Source organism: Mustela erminea, chromosome 2 (genome assembly GCF_009829155.1).
Source record: "Mustela erminea isolate mMusErm1 chromosome 2, mMusErm1.Pri, whole genome shotgun sequence".
NCBI lineage: Eukaryota > Metazoa > Chordata > Mammalia > Carnivora > Mustelidae > Mustela > Mustela erminea.
This window is the reverse complement of record NC_045615.1, coordinates 37680637-37706132: the sequence shown is the minus strand read 5'-3', so window position 1 is coordinate 37706132 and position 25496 is coordinate 37680637. Positions and strand designations below refer to the sequence as shown.

Here is a 25496-nt window from a genome sequence, read left to right as displayed (position 1 = left end):
TTTTCATCTTCACGGGAAATTCTGTAGCTGACTGTAACAGACCAAAATGACCTTCAGAGAATAATCCTACCCCAAACGTTAAAAACTAGTGCTCATTACTGAAAGTTCCCATATTTTGAAAGTTCCCTTGACAGTTGAAAAAGTTTTTTCCTTTTAAATAGACTTTATTTTTTAGGCAGCTTTAGGTTCACATTAGAATTGGCAGCAAGAACAGAGAGTTCCTCTGTACTCTGCCCCACATCACACGTGTGCAGCCTCCCCTACTATCAGTATCCTGCATCAGAGTGGTACATTTGTTACAGCTGATGAACCTTCACTGAGACATTGTTGTGACTCCACACCACAGTTTAGATTAAGGTTCACTCTTGGTGTTATACATCCTGTGGGTTTTAACAGTTGTATGATGGAATGTGCCCATCATTGTAGTATCAATAGTGATTAGTTTCACTGCCCTAAAAATCCTCTGTGTTCTGCCTATTCATCTCTCCCTAACCCCTGGCAACCGCTCATCTTTTCACTGTCTCCATACTTTTGCCTTTTCTAGAACGTCATTTGGTTGGAATCATACAGTGTGTAGCCTTTTTAGATTGGCTTCTTTCATACAGTAGTATGTGTTAAATCTTCCTCCATGTCTTTTCATGGCTTGATAGCTCATTTCTCTTTACCGCTGACTAGAAGAATTCTGTTGTCTGGAGGTGGCAGTTTATTTGTCCATTCACCTACTGAGGGATAGCTTGGTTGTTTCCAAGTTTTGGCAGTTATGACTAAAGCTGCTATAAACATCTCCGTGTGGGTTTTTGTATGGACTTAAGTTTTACTCCTTTGTAAACATCAAGGAGTGTGATTGCTGCATTGTAAGATAAGAGTTTATTCAGTTCTGTGAGAAACCACCATACTTCCATAGTCGTTGTACCATTTTGCATTCCCACCAGCAGTGAATGATGGTTCATGTTATTCCACATGCTTCTCAGTATTTGGTTTTGTCAGTGTTCTGCATTTTGGCCATCCTAGTAGGAGTGTAGTAGTATCTCACTATTGTCTTAATTTGTATTTCTCTAATGACATATGATGTGGAGCATCATTGATATGTTCATCTGCCATCTGTATATCTTTTTTTATGGGGCATTTGTTCAGATCTTTGCCCATTTTTTAATTGGGTAGTTCATTTTCCTGTTGTTGAGTTTTATGAGTTCTTTGTATTTTGGATAACACACCTCTATCAAATATGTCTTTTGTAAATATTTTCTCCCAATCTGTGGCTTATCCTCTCATTTTCTTGTTTTGTCCTCCACAGTTGAGAAGTTTTACATTTTAATAAAGTCCAGGTTATCAGTGATTTCTTTAATGATGTGTGCTTTGGTGGTCATCACTATGCCCATGGTCATCTTGGTTTTTCTCCTGTGTTGTCTTCTAAGAGTTTTATAGTCTTTCATTTTACATTTAGGTCTGAGATTCATTTTGAATTACATTTTTGTGAAGTATTTAAGGTCTGTGTCAAGATTCATTTTTTTGCATGTCAATGTCCATTTGTTCCAGCACCATTTTTGGAAAGGCCGTCTTTTCTCCATTGTATTACCTGTGCCTTTTTTCAGTCAAAGATCAGTTGACTGTATTTGTGTGAATCTTTTTCTGGGCTCTCTATTCTTTTCTATTGATCTATTTGTCTCTTTGTTCATCAGTACCAACCATCCTGTATTGGTTACTATAATTTTATAGTAGGTCTTAAAGTTAGGTGGTTATAGTCTTCCAGTTTTGCTCTTGTCCTTCAATATTGTGCTGGCTATTCTGGGTACTTTAGCTCCACATATAAGCTTTAGAATGAATTTGTTTATATCCACAAAATAACTTGCTAGAATTTTGATTGGAATTCTATTGAATCTGTAGATCAAGTTGGGAAGAACTGGCATCTTGAGTCTCCTATCCATGACAGTGGAATGTCTCTCCATTTATTTAGTTCTTTCATTTCTTTTATCAGAGTTTTATAGTTTTCCTCTTACAGATTTTGTATATATTGAGGGAGTGTGCTAATATAAATGATATTGTGTTTTTAATTTTAAATTCCACTTGTTAATTGCAGGTATATGAAATATTGTAAAAAAAAACACTTTAACAGGTGTATTTTCCGGAGCATGATTGCATTTATGTCAAGCTAGCTACTTTCCCCTTTTCTCTTTATTTTATTTGGTTTTTAAAAAAGTTTTATTTATTTAAGTAATCTCTACACCCAACACAGGGCTTGAACTAACAACCTGAGATCAAGAGTCACATGTTCTTCCAACTGAGCCAGCCAAGGAATCCCCTCCCCTTTTCTTTTTAAATTCCTCCAACTTTTTCTTTTATATTGTTACTAAACTTATTTTAAGATTTTTGAAAATATTTTTTCTGATTATCAAAATGATATACTTTTATTATAGAAGTTGGAAAGGTATAAGCATATATAAAAATGAAAATTCAAGTTACTCATAATGCTATCACACAAATTTTACTACTAACACTTTTATTTTCTTGCAGTCCTTTTTTTTTAGATTTTATTTATTTTTTAGAAAATGAGCAAGTGAGCAAGGGGAGGGGCAAAGGGAGAGCAAAAGAATCTCAAGCAGACTCTCCGCTCAGCACGGAGCCCAGTGTAGGGCTCAAACTCATAACCCTGACATTGTGACCTGAGCTGAAATCAAGAGTCAGAAGCTTAACTGACTGAGCCACCCAGGAGCCCCTCGTGCAGTCCTTTTTGGTACATGGATAGAAGTTGTATTATATTAACTGAATCATATTGTATCTATCAATCAGATTATATATAATCTGCTTTTTTACTCACTATAACATTTCCCCCATGTTATTTTTTTTTAAAGATTTTATTTATTTATTTGACAGAGATCTCAAGTAGGCAAAAAGGCAGGCAGAGAGAGAGGGGGAAGCAGGCTCCCTGCTGAGCTGAGAGCCCATTGCCCAGGACCCTGAGATCATGACCCAAGCTAAAAGTAGAGGCTTAACCCACTGAGCTACCCAGGCGCTCCTCCCCTATGTTATTAAAATGTTTCCATGAACAAATTTTAATTACTTCATAGTATGTTCTTAAATAGATGGCCTCAGAAACTTAGAGTATGTTCTTCTGGTGGATGTTTAGGTTTCTAGTTTTTGACTGCTAACAAAGCATAGAAAGAAACTTATTTTTATTCACATTTCTGACATTCTCCTTGGGAGATAATTTTCCTTGTAGGAAATTTGAGGGAGACCCTTTTTCTGTTCTCAATAGAATTTCAAAATTGAAAGATAGAAATTGTTCAAATAGATAGAAACCAAAATATATTTACATTTGGAAAATGGTTAGGGTGTATACCAGCAAGGATCTGCCTAATAACCTCAAAATTAGATTTGTTCACACACCTTGTCATTGGCAGCCTAGGACACATATAAGCGTTGTCACGAAGGGTTCACCCCTGTAAAACTTGATGTTGAGTAGTTGAGGATCAGATTGGTTTGTGTGTGCTGTGCAGGCAGATACATGCCAAAGAATAAGAGAAAATTTATTAATCAGAAATCATTCTTTTTGCCCTGGGAAGGAGCAGATGGAGTGAAGACAGTCAGGAGTGTTACCCTAATTGGGATTGTTGTGCCTCTACTTGGAAACCTGAAGCCAAGCTAAAGAGACCCTTCCAGCTCTAGTATCTTTTGTAGTTTGAATCGCCTTTTTTTTTTTTTTTTTTTTTTTGAGATTGATTGATTGATTGTCTTAAGAAAGAGAGGGAGAGAGAGAGTGAGCACACAGGAGAGAGGGAGAGGGGGAAGCAGATTCCCCGCTGAGCGGGCAGCCTGACACAGGGCTCCATCCCAGGACCCCAGGATCATAACCTGAGGCAAAGGAGACTGAGCATCTTTAGGTTAAATCACCTTTTAGAGTATGAGTGTAGTTTTTCTTCCTTAACGTTTTAAAAACCATTTGTCTATATGTCTTCAGAGATAGTACATTCACTTGGTACAACAATAAAAATATGTATTTGAAATATATTGTTCCCACCTCTTTATTTTCCCCCATGCACTTTAGGTAGTCAGTTTTGCTAGTTTTTTTTACAAATCCTTTTTTTGGTTTTGGTTTTGGTTTTTTGTTTGTTTGGGCTCATTAGAAACCCATTTAGCATTTCCTTTTTTACTCCAGCATTCTCCCCTTTCCTGATTGCTCCATTTTGATCTTTGCTGAGTCCTCTTTTTATCTAGACCTGTTAATGTTGGTGTGCTTGAAGGCTCAGTCCTTGGACCTTTTTTCTACCCACACTCAACTTTCTTAGTGATCTCATTCAGCTCTTGGCCTTAAAAACCATCTGTAGTCCAACAACTCCCGCTTTTATAATGCCAGCCCAGACTTTTTCCCTGACCTCCAGATTTGTATATCCAACAATTTGCCTCACCTGCTGCCTTCTCCATCTTGATGGTCCTAATTATGGGACCCTTCTTCCCCCACCCCCTTCCTTACCTACTGTATCCAATCTGTAGCATCTCCAAATGGCTCTACCTGCAAATGCTGCCCAGAATCTGACTACTTCTTACCACCTCCACTATTACAGCCTAGTCTGTGCTAGCATCATCTCTCCTCCTCCTCCTCTTCTTCTTCTTCTTTCCCTCAATTTAAGTGTTTCTTTAATTTTATTTTTTCATCATGGTAAATGTACTCTTTAATGTCTATCCCCTATTTCTCCCATCTCCCTCTTCCCCTCTGGTAACCATCAGTCTGTTCTCTAGAGTTCAGAGTCTGTTTCTTGGTTTGTCTGTCTCCTTTTTTTTTTTTTTTCTTTGCTAATTTGTTTTATTTCTTAAATTCCACATATGAATGAGATCATATAATATTTGTCTTTCTCTGACTTATTTCAGTCAGCATTTATACTCCCTAGCTATGTTGTTGCAAATGGCAAGATTTCATTCTTTTTTATGGCTGAATAATATTCAATTGTATATGTACATACCACATCTTCATTCATCTATCAGTGGATACTGTGGCTGCTTCTGTAGTTTGGCTATTGTAAATAATGCTGCAATAAACATAGGGATGCATGTGTCCCTTAACATTTTTTTTTTTTTGTAATTTTGGGGTAAATACCCAATAGTGCGATTCCTGGATCATAGGGTAGTTCTATTTTTAGTTTTCTGAAGAACATCAAAGGGATTGCATTTTCATTTTCTTATGAACTATTTCAACCTATAGAAGATGCAGAACATGTTACAATAATCATATGTGTACCCACAACCCAGTTTTCTTAAATCTTAACATTTTGCCACTTTGGCTTCACATATATAATTAAAAACAAGAAAATTTAAAACACCAGAGGAACAGATGTTGCTTCCTGCATAACCCTTGCTGGGCCCAGTCTTTTCCCTCTCTACCTCCCAGGAGTAACTACATTCTGAATATTTACCTCTGCATATTTTTAGTTTACTGGCCAAGATGTATTGAAAAAAAAAAACTTGGTCACACATATTTAACATTACAGAACAAATTTCATACTGTACATACAGTACATGCAGAACTGTATGTACTGTACATACAGAAGCTTATGTGTGTGTTTATATCTATGATTTTGAGATTTATTTGTACTAATTCATTTAGTTCTAGTTCAGTACTTCTAAATTCAGTATAGCATGCTACAATTTATCCATTAGTCTATTGATGAACATTTTTTTAACAGATTTTTACTATTATAAACAATGTTGCAGTGTATAATATTACACTTGTCTTTTTCTGCATATCTCCCTCCACTGGGTGGAGTGGAATTATTAGGAGGAATTTTTAAGTTTTAGAATATCTGCATATTGGCTTTACTAGATATTCCACAAAGAAGTTGCCTCAAATCCTTTCTCAACAGTGGTGCATGAGTGTTCCCACTGCTCATCATCCTTGGGTGGGGTGGAGGAGGTATACAGAAAATGTATCTTGTTTTCTTTTGAAACAGCTTGGGGAGATGTAATTCACATACCAGGCAATCCACCCATCTAAAGTGTGTATATGCTTGGGTGGATTTATGTGTATTCATAGATTGGTGCAGTCATCACCACTGTTCTCTTCAGAACATTTTCATTACCCCCAGAAGATACCCCACACAAGATTTAACTATAATTTGCTATCTGTTTTGTGTACATTTGCCTATTCTGGACATTTTCTGTAAATGGACTCATACAACATACAATTTTTTGTGACTGACTTCTTTCACTTACCATGCATTCAGGGTTCACCCATGTTCTAGCATGTGTTAGTACTTTATTGCTTTTTATGACCAAGTAATACTCTATTGTATAGATGTGCCATGTTTTATTTATCCAGTGATGGACATGTGACTCCCCCCCCCCCACACACACACACCTTTTGGCTATAATGAATAATGCTGCATAAACATTCCTGTACATGTTTTTATGTAGATGGTTTTTTGGATGAAGAAATCACACTTTTGATGCCAGGAGCAATAGGCAGAGGTCACAGGGGTCTACCTGGTGCAGGGGGGTAAGGAAGCAACAGGAGTCTTTTCTCTAGCCCTCTTGGCTAACATTGCTCAGAACTTCCCCACAGTACTCACCATGATGTGGAAGGTGTGACAGCATGTATACTTCCTAGCCTTGGCTAAAGCCCCTCCCTATAAGGGCCTGTGGCCACTCACTTGCCTTTTTGCGCATTAACAAATGTTCTGGCCTCTAACAGCATCTTACCTCAACTATGGACTCCCAGACTGCCAGTGTCTCTCTCCAGGACTAAGACTTTTGAAAGTCTTGTCTTCTCCACCCAACGAGGGAGAGCATTTTCAGGCAAATTTATCAACTATCTGGGCCATAAATTTAAAAACCAATCTTAGGAAGTGCTGGGCAAGCTCCTGGCCTTATTTTATCTGTTTTATCTGCACGCCTCTTCATGGCCAGGAGTAGACTATAAGATCTAGAAATTTATTTTAGAACTAATGGAAGGAACAATGACGTCTGATAAACTAATCTAGCTCTTTACCTGGGAGAACAGAATATTCTTGTGAGTTTTGTTTTCAGAAGTCAGAACTTTTCTCTCCTTCTCTACTTTTTAAAATTCAATTTATATAAACTAATTTTTTATATTTCTTTTGTATAAAAATAAGCAAATACAAATATGTATTCCTCCTTCTTACACAAAAGGTAGCATGCTGTATACACGAATCTACTCTTTGCTGTTCGGACTTTCAGTATCCTCTGGAGATCTAACAGATTTTCTGTCATCCTTGCTCACTCTCTATTACAGCTCCTTGGTATTTTTTTTTTTTAAGATTTTATTTATTTATTTGACAGAGAGAAATCACAAGTAGATGGAGAGGCAGGCAGAGAGAGAGAGAGGGAAGCAGGCTCTCTGCCGAGCAGAGAGCCCGATGCGGGACCCGATCCCAGGACCCTGAGATCATGACCTGAGCCGAAGGCAGCGGCTTAAACCACTGAGCCACCCAGGTGCCCCAGCTCCTTGGTATTTTGTTGTGTGAATTTAAAATAAATGATACAACTTGCCCCTACCAGTGTCTTCTCCAGTTGTTTCCAGCCTTCCACTCTTAGCGAACATCCCACAATCACATGTTTATATTTGCTTAGTTCCAGAAGTAGGATTGGTGGGTCCAAGGTTACAAATACTTGTAATTCTTCTAGCTATGATGAATTGCTCCCCCAATGTAGTCATACCATTTTGTGCCTCTGCTTGTCTTAATCGAGTAAGTTGTGTTAATTTTTTGAATTTTGCCAATCTGATAAGTGTATGACTTTAATTTGCTTTTCTCTAAGAGTGAGATTTAACATCTTTTCCTATTTAAAAACCATCATAATATATTTTTTTCTGTGAACTACCTGTATCCACTGCCCAGTTTGTGAGTATTGGTTTGTGAGTATTCTTCTTCATTGATTTCTGGTCCTTTATATATTAGGGAGATTCATCTTCTGTCTGTGATATGAGCTACTAATTTTTGGTGAGCTTTAAAGACAACTTTGATAACAGGTTTTTTTTTTTTTTTTTTTTTAACATAGTTGGGGTCATTCACAGTACTTCTGGGTTTTACTTTTCAGTCTTAAGATTATATCACCAGTATTCTTATTTTTCAAGTGTAACAGGGTTTTTATACCTCAGAAGGAAATGCAGAGGGATGTCCTGGAACATAGAAGCTGTGACCCTGACTTGTTTGCTACTGATAGGAAGGTGATGGTATCTCAGAGTTGGAAGAGCACAGAATTTGGAATCAGCAAACATTGGTTCGAGTCCTGTCTTTGCCACTTACTGGTTATACCTTTTTAATGGTCTCCTGATTTCTGTATAAAATATGAAATACAGGCTTTTACAGGGCATTTGTGAAGGTTAGCTCAGGTGAATTCTGTAAAGTATTTGGCAATCTCTCAAATGTTAGGCAATTATTTGTGTGTGTGCTGTGTAACTCTGATCACCAGTCCTCCTCCGCCTATATCCAAACATCAGACTTTCTTGAAGTAGTATCTTTAGGCTCTGTGAGATTATGCAGTGAAAAAAGGGCAGTTATTGAATATAGTAGGAAACCATGTAATGCAGTACTAGAACAGTAATAAACTCAAAGGCCATAAATAGGTTTAATAAATGGAAAGGGGTTACTTTTTAGAGAGAAACTTATCCTATTCTTGGGAGAGGCAGGGGATGAAGAAGGGCAGGAAAATGTGGTATATGAATGCTGACAAGAAAGCTCAATAAATGTCATTGTCTAAGGCCAAACGACATATTTGAAACTGATTCTAAATGCCTTGAATTCATTAAGGTGGTTTCCCTGTAGGAGTTCACCCACAGCCTCATGCTTCAGCTACCAAGAAGCTTTTCAAAGCAAACAGTAATTAAGGTTGTTTGTCTTAAGGCAATAATAGACTATCTGATGGGTTAAAAAAATTAGAATGTTCTTATTGTACCCCTCAGTTTTGTAAATTATTTTTAATTTTTCAAGAGATAATACAGTTATATGCTTGAATATTCAAAAGATACAACGTCTTAGTACTTACAGCACACTTTCTGTGTGCTGGCTCTGCATTAATCCTCAAACACTTATGGAGAAGGCATTACTGCCCCCATTTTGCAAGTGAGATACTGAGGAACAGCGAGGTTAGGTAACTTTCTGAAGTCACATAACTAGAAACAGGCAGAGTGAAGACTTGAACTCAGGCTGCCTGGTTTCAGAGTCTATACTCTATGCTGTTTTGACAGCTGTGAATTAAATAGTCCTGGGGGTGCCTGGGTGGCTAAGTGGGTTGAATGTCTGTCTGACTCTTGGTTTCAGCTCAGGTCATGATCCCAGAGTTGTGGGATCAAGTCCTGCATTGGGCTCCGTGCCTAGCGGGGACTCTGCTGGAGAGTCTCTGTCTCTGTCCCTCTCCCTCTCCCCCTGCTAGTGTGTGCAGTTGCTCTTTCTCTCTAAAAATAAATGAATAAATCTTTAAAAAAATAGTTCTAGACACAACCAGTCTTATAATCCGTTATTCATCTTTCTAGAGATAGCTTGTGCATATATAATAAAATCCAGATTTTTTTATTTTTCTTTTTAAAAATACATATGGTAACATTCTTTTTTTTTATTTTTTAAAATTTTATTTATTTATTTGACAGAGAGAAATCACAAGTAGGCAGAGAGGCAGGCAGAAAGAGAGGGGGAAGCAGACTCCCCGCCGAAGAGAGAGCCCGATGTGGGAGCTGATCCCAGGACCCTGAGATCATGACCTGAGCCCAAGGCAAGAGACTTAACCCACTGCACCACCTAGGTGCCCCCATATAGTAACATTCTATGTGCAATATCTTGTACTTCTTCCTGAGTGGTGTCTTGGCTTATGATATAATTACATAAGGTTCATCTTCATTTGTTGTTATATCTGTATAGTACTCCACTGTATGGATGGACCATGATTTAACAATCTTGTGTTGACGTTTTCAAGTCCTTTACCATTCCAAACAGTGCTGCACTGAATACCTTTTTGTACATAATCATTTTGAACCCATGCAAATTGATCTGTAGGATCAATTCCTACAAATGAAATTGCCAGGTCAAAGAATATGTAAATTTGTGTGTTTGTACCCATGTCTTTCTTTTTTTCCCCCTTATTTTCATTCTTGCCTCTGCCCCATGGCCCGACCCTACAGTGCTGTGCTCTGACCACTCTCCACTTGCTCTCCTGTGCCCATTTCTTTTAGAGCTGATATTTTACAACCAAAGATAGGTACAGTTTCTGTTGATTTTGGCTTTCTCATTTTGCAAACAAAAAGCCTTATGGAGAGAAGCATGCTTTTGACCTTTGGAAACCTCTAGGAGAATAGAATCTGTGTATAATTTAAATGCGTCTAGAATTAATATACAAACTACTGTCTTAAATATTTATCTGTTATTAGTATATGATTTCCCTGGGTGGGTGAGTAAGGGAGGTGGGGAAACCTTACTTTCAGGAAAAAATATGAAATCATGTTTTGCAAGTTAGCTTTCAGCAGGGTCCTTGTGCATTTCAGTAATCCTGAAATATAGTAATGAATATTGAGAGTGTTTTGGTTATGCTGACAAGAGTATGAAAGAATTAGCTCAGTGAATATTGACTTAAAGCGTGCATGAAGATGAACAGCAAAGATAAAGATATATGTGTATATACATTTATGTACATATATATATATATTTTTTTTTAAACTAATCTCTAAACCCAATGTGGGACTCAAACTCATGATTTTGAGATCAAAAGTCACTTGCGGGGCGCCTGGGTGGCTCAGTGGGTTAAAGCCTCTACCTTTGGCTCAGGTCATGATCTCAGGGTCCTGGGATTGAGCCTGCTTTCCCCTCTCTCTCTCTCTCTCTCTCTGCCTGCCTCTCTGCCTATTTATAATCTCTGTCTGTCAAATAAATAAATAAAATCTTAAAAAAAAAAGAAAAAGTCACTTGCTCTTCTGGCGGAACCAGCCAGGCACGCCTGCCCCCTAACTTTTTTTTTTTTTTTTTTTGTAAGTGAAGGTAGCTTCTAATTTAAAGATACTGGAAAAGAACACATAGTACTCTTTCATGAATTACAGGAACTATTTTGGAAAATATAGACCATATTTAGAGCTTCTGTGAATTTTTAAGGGGGAGAAGGGGAAAAACCTATTAATAATAACAGCAAAATCTGGCCAGGGGTGGTATCCTAGTTGGTATAGTGGCATAGTCACCTGGCCCCTCAGAGTCCCTCTTGCCTCCAAAGAACTTGTACTTTTCCTCTGCAGATTTTGTTAGCATCTTTTGAAAGTTCTATCGATTAAAGATGTATTTATATTAAGAAGCATGTTTGTTAAAGTATAGAGTACAGTTTGAAGAGGTGAGGGCTGTCATGCAGTAATGTGGATCAACATTACAATTGCTTTCCTCTTATTACCTTGCTGGGGTCATCTATTCTAAATCACACTGTGTGTGTTTTATAGATGATTTGGAATTCTTGTGTGTTACATTTGGAAGGATAAGACCTTGAGGGATGATTTTTGCCCCAACCCGTCACTTTTTAGAGGAAGAAACTCTGGATTACGAGGTGAAGGGAATAGGCTGTTGATCCTGCCTAGAACTCAGGCATTCTGACGACCAGTACAGTGCTCTGTGGTTTAGTCAATGCCACGGGGGCTCTAGGACAGTGTGTGGGTGGGTATGATGGTGCCATGGGGCCATACATGAACTTTACCTGTTTTTCAGTTTTACTTGATATGACCCCTGAACTCAGGGGGGGAAAAAGGGGAAGAATTCTGTTTTTTCCTGCTCTGTACTTCATAGTTCATGGTACATCCTATCCAAACCTCAGGCTGTTTTGTGACTCATAATGTTTTGTTATTGTTGTGTGAACACATAAAGACTTATATGGTTTTAGCTTGTGACTCTTGCAACCATTTATAGTACTGTTTCAGTGAAAGGGAGAAACGAGTCCTGAGTTAGAACTTACTTGCACATAAACTTTGATAGTTGTCTTTGTTAGGGATTGCTTATATCTGGGATAAAGTTGGTGAACTTAATGTTACTTATTCTAGCCTTGTGACCTTCCCTAAGACACAGTAAGCATTACGTTGGTCAACAACCTCTTATCCTACAATTCTAAAATCCTAAAATCTCTGAAAAGATTTTTGGAATTAACCTGAACTATTGTGAAGTTATGCATAGTTTCTGTCTAATCCACTCAGCATAAATATTCATAACTTGGCCTGATGTAATATTAATTTGTTTTATTTTGGGATTTGGTTATGCCTGGAACCTGGGAGGAGGTATCACATAACATGTGGTATGACATTCTTTCTAAAATTTAAAAAATTCTGAATACTTAAACACCTGGCCCCAAAGATCTCAGTGAAAGGATTGTGTGTCTGAACTTATCTCTGATTTACGCTTTGCAGGCGTAAGAGCACTTTCATACTTAGTAACTGTTTTTCCCAACAACCTTGTGAGAGAGATAAGGCAGATAGATACACTTTGAGAAAGGTGGCCCCTGGATAAGTGCTTTCCTAAAGTCACCTGGGTCGAAAGTGGTAGAGCTAGAGATAAAAGTTGTTTATCCTGGTGAATACCAATTCATGTCCCAAGGATCACATCCTCTGTGACATTCATCCATCCCTTACCCCTACAGTGTGGACTTGACGTCTTCATCCTTTGTGTTTGTATATTGGCCTTCCCATATCAGGTTGTAAGCCTTCTGAGGGAGGAACTGCATCCAATTAATTTCTATTCCTAGTATCTTCCATGGTACTTGGGTTAACCGGATCCTAAAAGTGGGTGGAAAGAGTGAATGCAGGAGTGTGCTTTGAGGTTTGTGTTGTTACTTATGGTGCTCTTTCCACACCATACTGCTGATTATAGGGATTTATTCTTTCATTCCACACAGTTCTTCTACAAAAGAAGTAAAAAAATTATATATCACCTACTTTCTTAAAGACAGAGTTGCAGCCAATAACCAATAGGAATTTCTTTTGGTAAAATAACAGTACGATGCATTTATTTGGAATCATTTTAAAATTATATCTTTAGGCTAGCTTGATGAATTAAAGCTTCTAATAAGAATTGGAATCTTTAAGTATTTTTTAAATTATACACTTGACCACAGAACAGCAATTCAATGGTAACTTTTTATTAGTGTCTCTGAAGCTAAATTTGGCAAGTTGTGCATCAAAGATCTTTTCAGTATAAAATAAGAATGTCAACTAATTTGCAAATTACTTTTCCTGTTTGCTCTTTTCCTGAGAGTACTAACCCAGACCAAAAAAAAAAAAAAAAAAAAAATTCCATATTTGTTACTGCCACCCATTTTCCATAATTTTTTCTTGAAATATACAGGGCTCTCTACAAGTAATCCTAAACTTTATGGCCTCTTTTCCTGTGTGATTCTTCTGCCGAAGACATAATCCAACCAACGAAGACTTTATATCATTTGATTTTTTGTGTTTATGCCATGCCCTTTTTCTGCAATGACTGACTCCCTTGTTTACGTGGAATCCTTGCCATCCTTCCTAACTTTGTTGGTTCAAATATTGCTCCTTCTGGGAACTTTTTCCTGTTTTTTTTTTTTTTTTCACTTTTGCTTCCTATATTCTGCCTTGTCTTTTTATTTTCATGTAGTTTCCTATATAATTGTGTCTTCTGGATTTTAAATTCATTGAGAATAAGGACTTATCCAGTTCTTTCTTACTGTAACCCCTCTGAGTGCCAGCCTTCTTTGGCTTTCCTTGGATTGTAGCAGTGTACTTCCACAATCTGTCTGTCATCCATCACCTCCCCTCTGTGTCTGTGTCCAGATTTCCCTCCTCTTATGAGGACACCAGTTGTTGGATTAAAGCCCATCCTAATCTAGTTTGATTTAATCTTAACCTGATTACATCTTCAAAGACCCTTTTTCCAAACAAGGTCCTAGTCCCAGGTGTGAGAATGAGGAATTGAGGGGACAAGACTCAACCCACAACACGTGGTTATATGTATTTTATTTTATTTTTATTTTTACTTTTTAAATTTAAATTCAATTAGCCAACGTATAGTACATCATTATTTTCAGGTGGGTTATATATATTTTTTATTTTATTTATTTATTTGGGGGGGTTATATATATTTTGAAGAGAATTCTGTTTTCTGTACTTAACTCCTTTGAACTGTTGCTTGTCACCTTTCAGGTTAAGTAATTTAGACTTTGGTCACTTTCTTCCTGCTCTTGAGTAGTTCCAAAAATAAGATCTGGTTCATTCCCTGGCAGATCTTAACATCATGGAATCTTGAAACTGAAAAGTGTCCATCTAAGTCCTTTTGTTTAAGTTTTACAGTAAGAAAAGGTAGATAAACCATCTTATTTTGTTGTGCCTACAGTCGGACAGCTGCAGTCATAGAGTAGACAAATTACACCAGGGACCAGTGTTCTGTCCTTGCTTTCAACCAAAGCAAAGAAATGAGGTAGTTCTGATTAGAATAAACATCTTTCAAATAGATATCTTAAGGCAAAAGTCCAAGGCATATTTTTTCATAGACTTCTTGGAGTCATGCAGGGTTGCCCTCAGTGAAACACCAAGAACCATGGCTGGTACTCACAGAAGCCCCATAAAAACTTTTGGTGGAGTATTGAAGGGTATGCGGACGCGCAGAAGATAGATGTGGCACGTGATGATGACTAACCCAAGCCTCTGTATATGGAGGATGGTAGGGGAAAGAGCTGACAGTGCGCTGGGAGATTTCCATAGATTATCTCCTTTAATCTTTATACCAGGCCCCACTAGTGCTGCCTGGGGGGACTTGCCCAAGGCTGTCAAACCAGTGGGAGGCAGAGCTGAGATTTGATCCTAGGCCTGTCTTACTTTGAAGCATTCAGTACATCTCCTTTGTCCTGCCTGTATTTTCTTTGTCAAATTTCTCAACTGTAATTTTCTCCACTGATAATAGTAATGACAGCTGACAAGAATTTAATTAGGCATTAAATAAAATATTCATATGGAAGGAGAGTATAGTTTGCTTTACAGTTTATAAAACATACTTTTTTAAGTTATTTAGTTCAAAAAATTAGATGATCTAACATATTTACTTTCCCCTTCCATATCTTTATTTCCATTCTTTTAAATTTTGAAAAATAGCATGAAACATTTAATAAGGTGTTACGATCATTATTGGATATTTGAATCATGGCTACCTCTCAAAAAAAAAAAAGATTGAACAACTTCTTAAATTAGAAAGCTGTTTTGGTGAAGTGTCATTGCTGGGGCAAAGCAGGTCGAACAAGAAAAAAGACAAAGACCCTCTTTGCTTTCTCACTTTTAATAACTTTAGCCTGTGTACTCTTGGAGGCTATTTTTTTTTTAAGTAGTCCCTACACTCAGCATAAGGCTTGAACTTACAACACCAAGATCAAGAGTCGCATGCTGTGCTGACTGCGCCAGCCAGGCTCCCCACAGAGGCACTATTAATGACTTTGTGTAATTTTAAAATTTAGTGGTTTGGGGGCACAGTCACCAGGACTGTTTGGGTTGTAAGTGATAGAAAACTAACTTCAGGAAGAGTGCTCACTCAGAAGCAGGTAGCTTCGATTGCCAGCAAGAATCTGTCTCACCCCATTGCTCACCTCTCTTTCCTTCACATTGACTTCATTTTCAGAGATAGGTTCTCACCTCATAACGACGAAAAGCAGGCACCGTCAACTCTAGAGTATCATCTGCCAGCCAAGCAACGAAGTGTGGGGACTGGCTTTCACAGCCTAGCTGGGGGTCTGATTGGCCAGACCTGGAACACAGATGACTTGTGGACTGAGAAGAAAATGATTTCCAAGATAAACTTGGCCATGTTATCAAAATCAGGAGGAAGGGATACTGGACATGGCAGTTTAGAACATAGGTTGTTATAAGAACTTTGTATTTTTTGGTGCTGGAATTTAAGAAAACTAATCTGCTACCTGGAAAGAATATATTCAATATTAACTATCACTGAAAAAGGAAAGAGCCAATAATGTACAATTTGTGGTTGGCTACCAGACGCTGTATCAGTTGTTTTTGTTTTTTTTTTTTTTTTTTAATTGTACCATTAACAATTCTCTTAAGTAATTAGTAACATTTTGGAGCACTTATCATGCATGTGTTTGCTTCCTCCACCTCAGTTGCTGTCCTCACCTTCCTGACAAGGGCTGAACTCATAAGAATTCTGTCTGGCCTTCTTGCTTCCAGTCTTGATCTCCCCCACCTCTGTTTTCCTTAGAGGAGCTAGGTTGAATTTTTTTTTCTTTTCTTTTCTTTTCTTTTTTTTTTTTTTAAGTATAGACCCAAGCTTATCAGCCTTTGTTTGTTCATCTTGGCCTCTCATTGCACTTAGGGTATGATCTTGGCTCCTGCCTGTCTTCCCAGCCTACCTCTTGAGCTCTACTTCTCTGCTTTTTTTTTTTCTGTCTCTTCTATATCATTGTTATATTTTACCATGTCCTTCCCTCTTCCTACCCTGTTCTTCATTCTCACACTTTCTTTTTTTTTTTTTTTTTTAAGATTTTATTTATTTATTTGTGAGAGAGAGAGCATGAGCAAAGGGAGAGGCAGACTTCCCACTGAGCAGGGAGCCCACTCGGGGCTCAATCCCAGGACTCTGGGATCATGAACTGAGCCAAAAGCAGATGCTTAACCGACTGAGTCCCCTAGATGCCCCTCACGCTTTATTTCTTTAACTCTTACTCCTTCAAGCCCTAATGTTAGTCCCTTAAATCCTCTGTCTGTTTTGTTTTTTTGGTTTTTTTTTTTTCTTTCTTATTAGGCTCTACACCCAACATGTGGCTTAAACTCAAGACCCCAAGATCAAAAGTCACATGTTCTACCAAATGAGCCAGCCAGAACCCTGCTTCACTTCCTTAAATACTTAGGGATTTCCCTGTTCCTCAGATGTGAAAATATGAGGCTCCTTCCCCTTTATGCACTTAGGACAATCTGTAATTACATATTCATATATTATTAGACCAGTATTCCCCGCTAAACCATGTTCTCTGTGAGAGCAGGGACCAGATCTCTTTAGTTAACTGCTGAATATCTAGCATCAGGACCACAGTGCCTGAATCATAGTAGGCACTCAAATATGTGTTAAGTGGATTAACAGACTAATAACTGAAAATAATCCAAAGCAGTGCGTTTTATATTTATTCATTTTTTAAATTTTTTAAAAGTAAGCTCTGTGCCCAGCATGGGGCCTGCACTCACAACCTGGAGATCAAGAGTTGCAGACTCTACCACCTGAGCCAGCCAGGAGCCCCAAAGCAGTACATTTTAAATGATTACCCTTTTTATAGTCTCACGTTCTCACTTCATTCATTACTCAAGAACAGACTTATGTTTAGAGCAGTTTTATCCCAGCAACTTTTGGTTTGCTTAGGAATGTTAAAGGACAAAATTAAACCAAGTAAATTTGAAGTTTTCATTGGCCCTATTAAGCAGTTCCTGAGTGGGGCAGCATCCCCTCCAGCAAGTAGAGGGGTGCTCTGAGGAGTTGTACAGAATGGACAGTTTTTACAGGGAGGAGGATGGAGCAAGGAGTTAACAGCAAAAGAAAAGAAATGATTACTTCAGGCTAGGTCATTATCCCTGAGGAGGAGGGACAAGGGTCTTATCAGGCACATAACCTCATCTTCTTTTAGGCCTGGAAAAGGCCTAGTGATGACAGGTTAACCTCTAGGGGAGGTTGAAACTGTAGCTAAGTTAGGTGTTAAGTTCTGGTTTAGTGACTTGGCTTAAATGACTCCATTTTTGGTCTGTAGTTTTCTTTTTAAGAGGAATAAGCCATGCTTCCTTTATTGCTGATTATTATTGTTAGCAATTCAAATTCCCTACAGTGATGCACTTGATTTTTTTTTTTTTTTTAGATTTTATTTATTTGAGAGAGAGAGACATAAGCAGGGGAGGGGTGGACGGAGAAGCAGACTCCCCAGTTATCAGGGAGCCTGATATGGGACTCTATCCCAGACTCAATCCTAGGATCGTGACCTGAGCTGAAGGCAAATGCTTACCCGACTGAACTACCCAGGTGCCCCTGCACCTGGTTGTCAAAACTTCTGTATCAGAGCCAGCTATAATAGAGGAAAATCCTAAATTTTAGGATATGTAATTCCACTCAATTTTACCTGAGCCTGGGTGTGTGGGAGAGGAAGGGAAAAGGCCCCACTCACTCCAAATGGCTCCCTGGCTAGTAACACAGAAGCTTGAACACTCCTATACATCAGGTATGCCATCCCCAGAATGCAGGCATCCAAATTTAGCTTTCTCTCCACATCCTTGTGATTTTTTGGAAGGAGATGCTTTCTCTTCAGTGATTTATTATTTACTGCAGTCTCCCCAACCTTTGTCATGTCCATTTGGCAATATTTGTAGGGCCCCTTTGAGGCCACAGGCGAGGCTATCTGCCCCCTAGGTGCGAAGGGGTTATAATCTCTGCACCTTTGTGGCCCTCTGATGCCCTTAGACACACTGGCTGGGAAACTTACTCTCCATGATCATTCCAAGTGTTGTGGGTAACATAACTCCTTTCTCCCTTTTGAATCCACAGCTGGTCATGTTCGGAGTTTGACCTGAATGAGATCCGCCTGATAGTTTACCAGGACTGTGAAAGGAGGGGCAGACAAGTCTTGTTTGATTCTAAAGCGGTTCACAAGATTGAAGAGGTGGCAACTCAGGTATGAAATGCAGATTTGCTTTCATCTTTTTTATCTGTGCTGTTAACCACCTCTCTGAGCAGTCATTTATTAATTCATTATCTTCTCTTTGGGCTGTATTGTACAGTACCAGTAATGGTTCAGAAGAAACATAAACAAAGGCTCTCCGCCACCCTGCTCTGCTGCATTTGTATTCTTATTAATATACACAGGTGAGACTGTTAGCAAGGAATCATGACAGATGCTCAGTAGGGTACTATACATGTTACTGGAGGTAAAGTTGCAATGCAGTAGGATTTGGATGCCAAACATGTGCTGTGTAACAGGAAAACTGAGAACTCGAAAATTCATAAAGTGTTAGCCTGAAGGGAAGTTAATAGATCATTCTGTCTAGTATTTCTCATAGATAAGAAGAGGTATTACACTGCATGAAGTTAAACAAAATTAAATAGCTTTCCTTACCATAGGGCTCTTCAGTATGCTAACATAAGCTTTTATCTTCAAAAGGGAGGGCTTCTCAAACCCATCTGACCAGGGAAGCTTTATTTATTTCCTATTTTTAGTGGTGAGCAGGGTCGGGGGGTGATGGTGGATGGGTTGTGGGGAGATCTGGGATGGGTAAAGTGAGGACATAAGAGCCCTTGATCCCTTGTAGCCAGAACAGGAAAGGTAAGGTCATGTGTCCAGGTGAGGCACAGAGTCCAGACCTCCTGAGTCTTCTGGACATCAGCCTGCGGTACCTCTAAGTTGTTGCCTTTAGACTTTTCATTCTTTTCATGTTCAATACCTTGCTATCCATACTGACCAAATTCTGGAAGTTCATAGAATGTGTAGCTAAGTAAATGAATAGTTTATTTCACGGTCTTTGTTTCATCAGGGCCCAGGGGCTCTTTTCCTGTTTTTGATAAAGATCATTTCTGCAGGAAGGACGTATTTGGTTAAAGGCAGTTGAGCTGGGTAGATTCCATAGTGCTCTAAAGTGGAAGTCTGCCAGGTAGCTAATCATTACAGTAGTTGTTGGGCTTGTTAGGTTGGGGGTGTGGGAGGGGCAGGGATCTCTCAGGTGATTCACCTGTAGGCTTTAATGGTAGATTTGTATCAAAGTTATAGTGAGCCAGCACTTTACCCTTTGGTGGACAGGCCATGGTTTTCCTTTGATTTTCCACATCGTTTCCTGTTTCCCTGAAGCCCTGCACAGGTAGTTTGTTTTAAAAAATACACACACACACACACACACACACATACACATACATATATGTATATATATATTTTAAAATATATATATTTAAAAATATTTTATTTTATATATTATATTTATTTATATTTAAAAATATATATATAATTTTAAGATTTTATTTATTTATTTGACAGGCAGAGATCACAAGTAGGCAGAGAAGCAGGCAGAGAGAGAGAGAGGAGGAAGCAGGCTCCCCACTGAGCAGAGAACCCCATGTGGGGGACCCTGGGATCATGACCTGAGCCAAGGCAGAGGCTTTAACCCACTGAGCCACCCAGGTGCCCCTGCACAGGTAGTTTAGTTGGAACACCTGCACACCATCACTAGGGCATCTAATGGTGGTAACAGGTGGAAGGAAAATATTCTCATGGGTTTTCAAAATGAATAGGAATTTTGGTATATCGGAGCAGTGATAACACTGGAGCCTGGATGTACTCATTTAATCAAAAAGGCATGTAGGTCCAGAGAGGTTTTGTAGATTGCCCAAGGCTACAGAGTCCAAAAGAAAAGAAAAGAAAAGTGCTCTATTCACTGTACCAGTTATTTTCTCCAATTATAGATGCTTAGTATGTTGTACCCCAGCCAGGGGGGTCGAACAGTGTGTGAGGCAGGTGTGTCACTTTAGGCTGTCTGAGGGGCTGTGTTTCTGGTATAAATGGTATTAAGTAACAGCTAGAGCTGAAGAGGGTGTTGAAGGAGTGCCCGATACCTAAGAATAACCAAGTATGATTTTGAGTGCCATCACTGCTACAGTGGCTATTATGGACCGGCACAGTTTGTGTTTTCCTTACAGTCTTTTCCCATTTTCAGCCCCCCACTCCCTTGGCAAGCACAAAACGTCATGAGTCTGTATCAAGCACATGACTGCAGGCATTTGCATTAGACCACCAGTGTGACTGTCACATTGGAGATTAGATAAGCTGCAGTTGCATTCATGTTTTTCCAAGCAAAAGCTGCACACAAAACAAGTAAGACTCCAACAGAAAAGAAAAAACTTATCATAGATGGCACAGGACGCTTCTGTAGGGAGTAATATATTTTGGTGTAGGAGGAAGGACAAAATTAATAAAGGTGTATCTTTATACCTTATGTCACTGTCATAAAATTAGCAGTGAACTCTATTTAGGAACTATATAGTAGATAATCTTTTGTTGCCCCTAACCTTTAGAGGCCACTTTTCCATCACATGATGTATAATTCACAGAAGCTCCTGTTTCAGAGTTTTGGTTCACCTTTCACAAATTTGACCTCATGGTTTTCTCTCCTGTTACCTTTAAAGCAGTGCTAGAGAAGGTGTGTCACTAAAAATACAAACTCAGACTTTCCAAATTAGCAATTTTGCTTTCTTACTTAGTTCTGTTTGCCTGGTAACATTTTAAATTTGAAGAACTTTCTTTCTCCATGTCAATTTTATAGATTATGACTCTCCACAGTACTAACAGATCCTCAATAACCCGAACAGAGATGACTGGTTCAAGATATGAATTGAAACAAATAACAGTTGAATTACTTGAGACTAGTCACACTACACAGTACATCTGCCCCGTCTTCTGTCCAGTTTCCTCTCTTCATCATGCCTCCCTCCCAGATATTACAGACTCTCAGGAACCACATTTTTGTCCTCCGCAAGCCAGGGGGAAAAAGCCTCTGGTTTTCAGTGCAACTTAGGCACAACATAACAGCGATTTAGCAAAGAAATTCCCAGTGAAGCGCAGGCTGTGGGAGCCTGATACACTTAGCAGTATCTTATCTTGCCTGTCTGTCACTCCAGAAAACAGAGGATGTCCCTATTAAACTGTCAACCAAGTGCTGTCAGGGCAGCGGCAGCAGTGGCAGTAGCAGCATCTCATCCCACAGTTCTTCCGGGGGATCGCTACAGCACGCCAAGGAGCAGCTCCCAAAGTACCAGGTAAAACTGTCCCTGCCGTGCCTGATAGCCCTGGAGCTGAGGCCACTTACTGTAACTTCTCCACAGGGAAGAATGCCTGCTTCAGGTTGCTTCTCCAGGAACATGAGCATAAGTGTTCAAAAACGTGCCCTTAGAGGTTTCATGTCCATGCTGTTTTCACACTTTGGTTTTAGTCTCTTGATAAAAACTATAATTGAGCGGAGGTGACCCAGAATAATACATACTGAGTGAGGATGAAATATTGCTAATGAGGTAAAACCTTTTGTTTTGCTTCCTTTGTTGCCAGAACCTGATTAAGAAGCACAGACTTTCCAGTTTTGTTATGAGAATTTCAAGGATTCTGGGAATATATATGGGCATCCTAAGAAAATAGCATTTGATAGTAGGAGGAAGAGAACCATTTTGGGATGTAACTTGAGTGTGAGAGATACAGGGCTGGTAGAGTGCACGTGCGTGTGCGTGGTTGTGTGTGCATAAGGAAGTAAAGTGTAGGGATTAGGGTTATTGAAAAATACTGGCGTACTAGACATAAGGGAATAAATGTTTCGTGAATACTGAAGAGCGGGAGGGTATAAACTGATGGAAGATGTATCAGATTTGGTTTTGACTCGTGGAATTTTCCATGTTGCTGGAAAAGCTAAACCAGATAAATTGCCAGCAGCCACTGGTCTATAGAACTTGGTGAATTTCATGTTCAGGATTTGGGCCATGCGTTTGCCCTTATTTCACAGTACTCCTGGGTTTCGAGGCAGTTTGTGTTTTAAAAAGTATACAGTGAAATTTTCAGTTCGTTGAGAATTACAATTGTCATGTAGACCTTGTACCCCAGGAAAAAGCAGATTATAAAATGGAGGTGGTGGGTGGAAGTTATTAATAAAAAATGTGAAAGACAGTTGGTCTCTGTCTGGATGGAGTGAGAAGAGGTTGGCGTGAGCTGTAACCAAACAGAGAGCAGCCTAGTTAAACGAGGCTGGTAGATGTGTGTTTTTCTTTCCTTCTCTGCAGACATGTCTAAGTAGGTGTGCATATGTGCATTTGTGTGTGCATGTACTTGTGTGTATATGTGTCGTGTGTGGATTTGTAGTTTAAAAAAGAGATTGAGATGAGAATGTTGAGAACAATTCCCATGTTTCTGCTTAGGTGGAAAGCGTACTAGCAGAGTCCGGGGCTGTGTGTGCTGGGCCAGAGAGAGATGCTTGTTTTGTCTTGGTCAGGCTGTGCTGGGGTGCCTGCAGCTTATCGTAGTTCTACATTATCATTATATGTATATGATAATATACATGTAACATATGACTTATATATGACATGTAATAATGTATTGTTATGATATGTGAATGAATGCATTTGGATATAGGATTCTAGAGTTAAGGGAAAGGTCTGGGCCTACAGATAAAGATGTGGAAGGTATTTCTATGTAAAGAATAACCAAAATTCCAAGAGTGGTTGAGAGTGCAGAAGGTGAGTAGGAGTGCCCTCTGAGAAAAAACCCTGCTCAAGGGATGACCTAAGAAAGAAGAGATTCAAAAAAGGTGGGGTAGATAAAATCATCAGCTACTGTGAGAGATGTTTAAGAAAGGAAACTGGAAAGTGTACTGGATTTGACAGGAAAGCAGAGGCCTAGGACAATTTGAGTAGATGAGGCAAATTTAGAGCTAGCTCAGGCCACCCTTTTGGATGACAAGAAAGACTTGTCAGAAGCTAGAGGGGTCAAATATTTTTGAAATTTTTTTTGGTAAAACTTTCAAGGTATCAGACTGTCTGTTAGCTTTTGGACCCTCACAAAACCCTCCCTGTGCCAACTGGCATTTTCATTCAACACTCTTAATTATTTAGGTGAATAGTATTGAACTGTGTTTCTTTTCAGGATGTATTTTGGTACCAAGATAAGAGTTACCCTGTTTTCTTTTTCTTCTTTCCCAGAACTTAATCTTTCTCTCTATAGTTTATAAATAGAGATAATGCAAAATCTTTGTTTTTCATAACAAGGTTAAAAATGACCCCTGCTGAGGCACTGGGATCCTGTATGAAGATATTGTGCGTAAAGATGAAATCATGAACATAAGTAGTAATTTGGGGAAAAATAGTCAATAGCCTTTATGGATTAAAATGGTCAGTTTCTGCTTTGAGAAACAGTTTTAGTTACTGCTACACTAAAGATGGACCTATAGATCAATAAACGTTATTTTCTGTTGCATTACACATCACATTGTGCCACGTACTAACTTTGGTCTCTTTCATGTGTGACAGTACACCAGACCAGCTTCTGATGTCAACATGCTAGGGGAAATGATGTTTGGCTCAGTCGCCATGAGTTACAAAGGCTCCACTTTAAAGATACACTATATCCGGTGAGTTCAAGTGTCTTTTTCTACTAATTGTGGGAAATGGAATGGTGTTACTGGCTTTTTAATTCAAAAATGCATTCCCTCACTTTTTTTTGTTTTCTTCCAGTTCTCCTCCACAACTGATGATTAGTAAGGTTTTCTCTGCTAGAATGGGCAGCTTCTGTGGGAGTACAAATAAGTAAGTGTGGGATTTTGTACCTGTCTTTCCCCCTTGCCTCCACTTTTTTAAGTGGCTATTTCTGGATAAAGTAATTCTTCCAGGACCATAAGTTCTTTTGAAATGATAAGTGGGGAGAGTCCACATTAACAAAAGGATTTTAAAAGTGGCCCTTTTCCTGTACATAATGAGTATGAAAAGACCTTTGACTTTATCAGATGGTCTTAAAGACAAATGCCTGTTTATTTTCTAACATTATTTTATCTTGAAAAAAAAAAAAACTTGTTAGTTACTTAGTTTGTTAATTTATTTCTGAAGGAATGAAATATGTAATCAGTTTTTCCAGACCCCTAGGCATGTGTATGATAGGATGGGTGTTATGTGCTCATGGTCTCTTCAGCCATCAGTGTAGCCTCTGGGATTCATGGTTATTTGGGCCATGTTCTGTTCTGATCTTCACTCCTCTGAGTTTTTTCCTCTAATTTTATACTTCTGAGTAGACTAAGAATACTGATGTGTCTAACTTAACTCTCATGCTGGTACATTTGTTCATATATTTCAAACTTTTCAAGCAGAAATAGTTCATATGCTTCATTTTTGAATAAAGCAAAACATTTGTTATACTTTGGTAGTTTTTTTTATATATAAGCTTTTATGTATTCATTTGCCAGAGAGAGAGAGCACAAGCAGAGTTAGCAGCAGGCAGAAGAAGAAGCCTGAGCAAGAAGCCTGATGCTGGACTTGATCCCAGGACCTTGGGATCATGACCTGAGCCGATGGCAGATGCTTAACCCACTGAGCCACCCAGGCGCCCCTGAATTTAACTTGTTTGAGCATTTAACATTGGACTGGCATGACTTAAGCCAGTTATGGGAATTGATTTTTTTTTTTCTTGTAAGATATTCTTCTTTAGACTCTTTCAGTTATTACACTAATTCCCTATAATAGAATATTGAGCTCAAATTTAAGTAAAAATGATTTTGGCCTCACTATGCTGTATTTTCCTCAAAGTCTTCATATTTATTTTATTGGTTAATAAATAAGTAAATTATTAAAATCTGCTTCTCTCACATTTCTGTTTATGAATAACTAACTTTTTAGATGTTGTGAAGTCAAATTCCTAAGGAATCCTAATTTCTGTTCTATCGTCCTCCTGAAAAAAGTTGCCTAATTGCTTGTAGATGTTAACAAGAATGTTAACAAAATGTTAACAAGAACTAAGAGTTAAGATGAATTTTATTT

General features: G+C 38.6%; 1 protein-coding gene across 6 annotated transcripts in view; it reads left to right on the top strand.

Moving 5' to 3' along the window:
• FNIP2 (folliculin interacting protein 2) overlaps positions 1-25496 on the top strand; it is a 132951-nt gene that overhangs the window by 48040 nt on the left and 59415 nt on the right. For 4 of the 6 annotated variants that reach the window (XM_032332664.1, XM_032332661.1, XM_032332662.1 and 1 more), the window contains exons 2-5: positions 18501-18627; positions 21615-21752; positions 24000-24100; positions 24204-24275. In XM_032332664.1, the coding sequence (XP_032188555.1) occupies positions 18501-18627; positions 21615-21752; positions 24000-24100; positions 24204-24275 (438 nt within the window). The remainder of the gene's footprint in view (positions 1-18500; positions 18628-21614; positions 21753-23999; positions 24101-24203; positions 24276-25496) is intronic. The other 2 variants (XM_032332663.1, XM_032332665.1) reach the window with 1 other exon arrangement.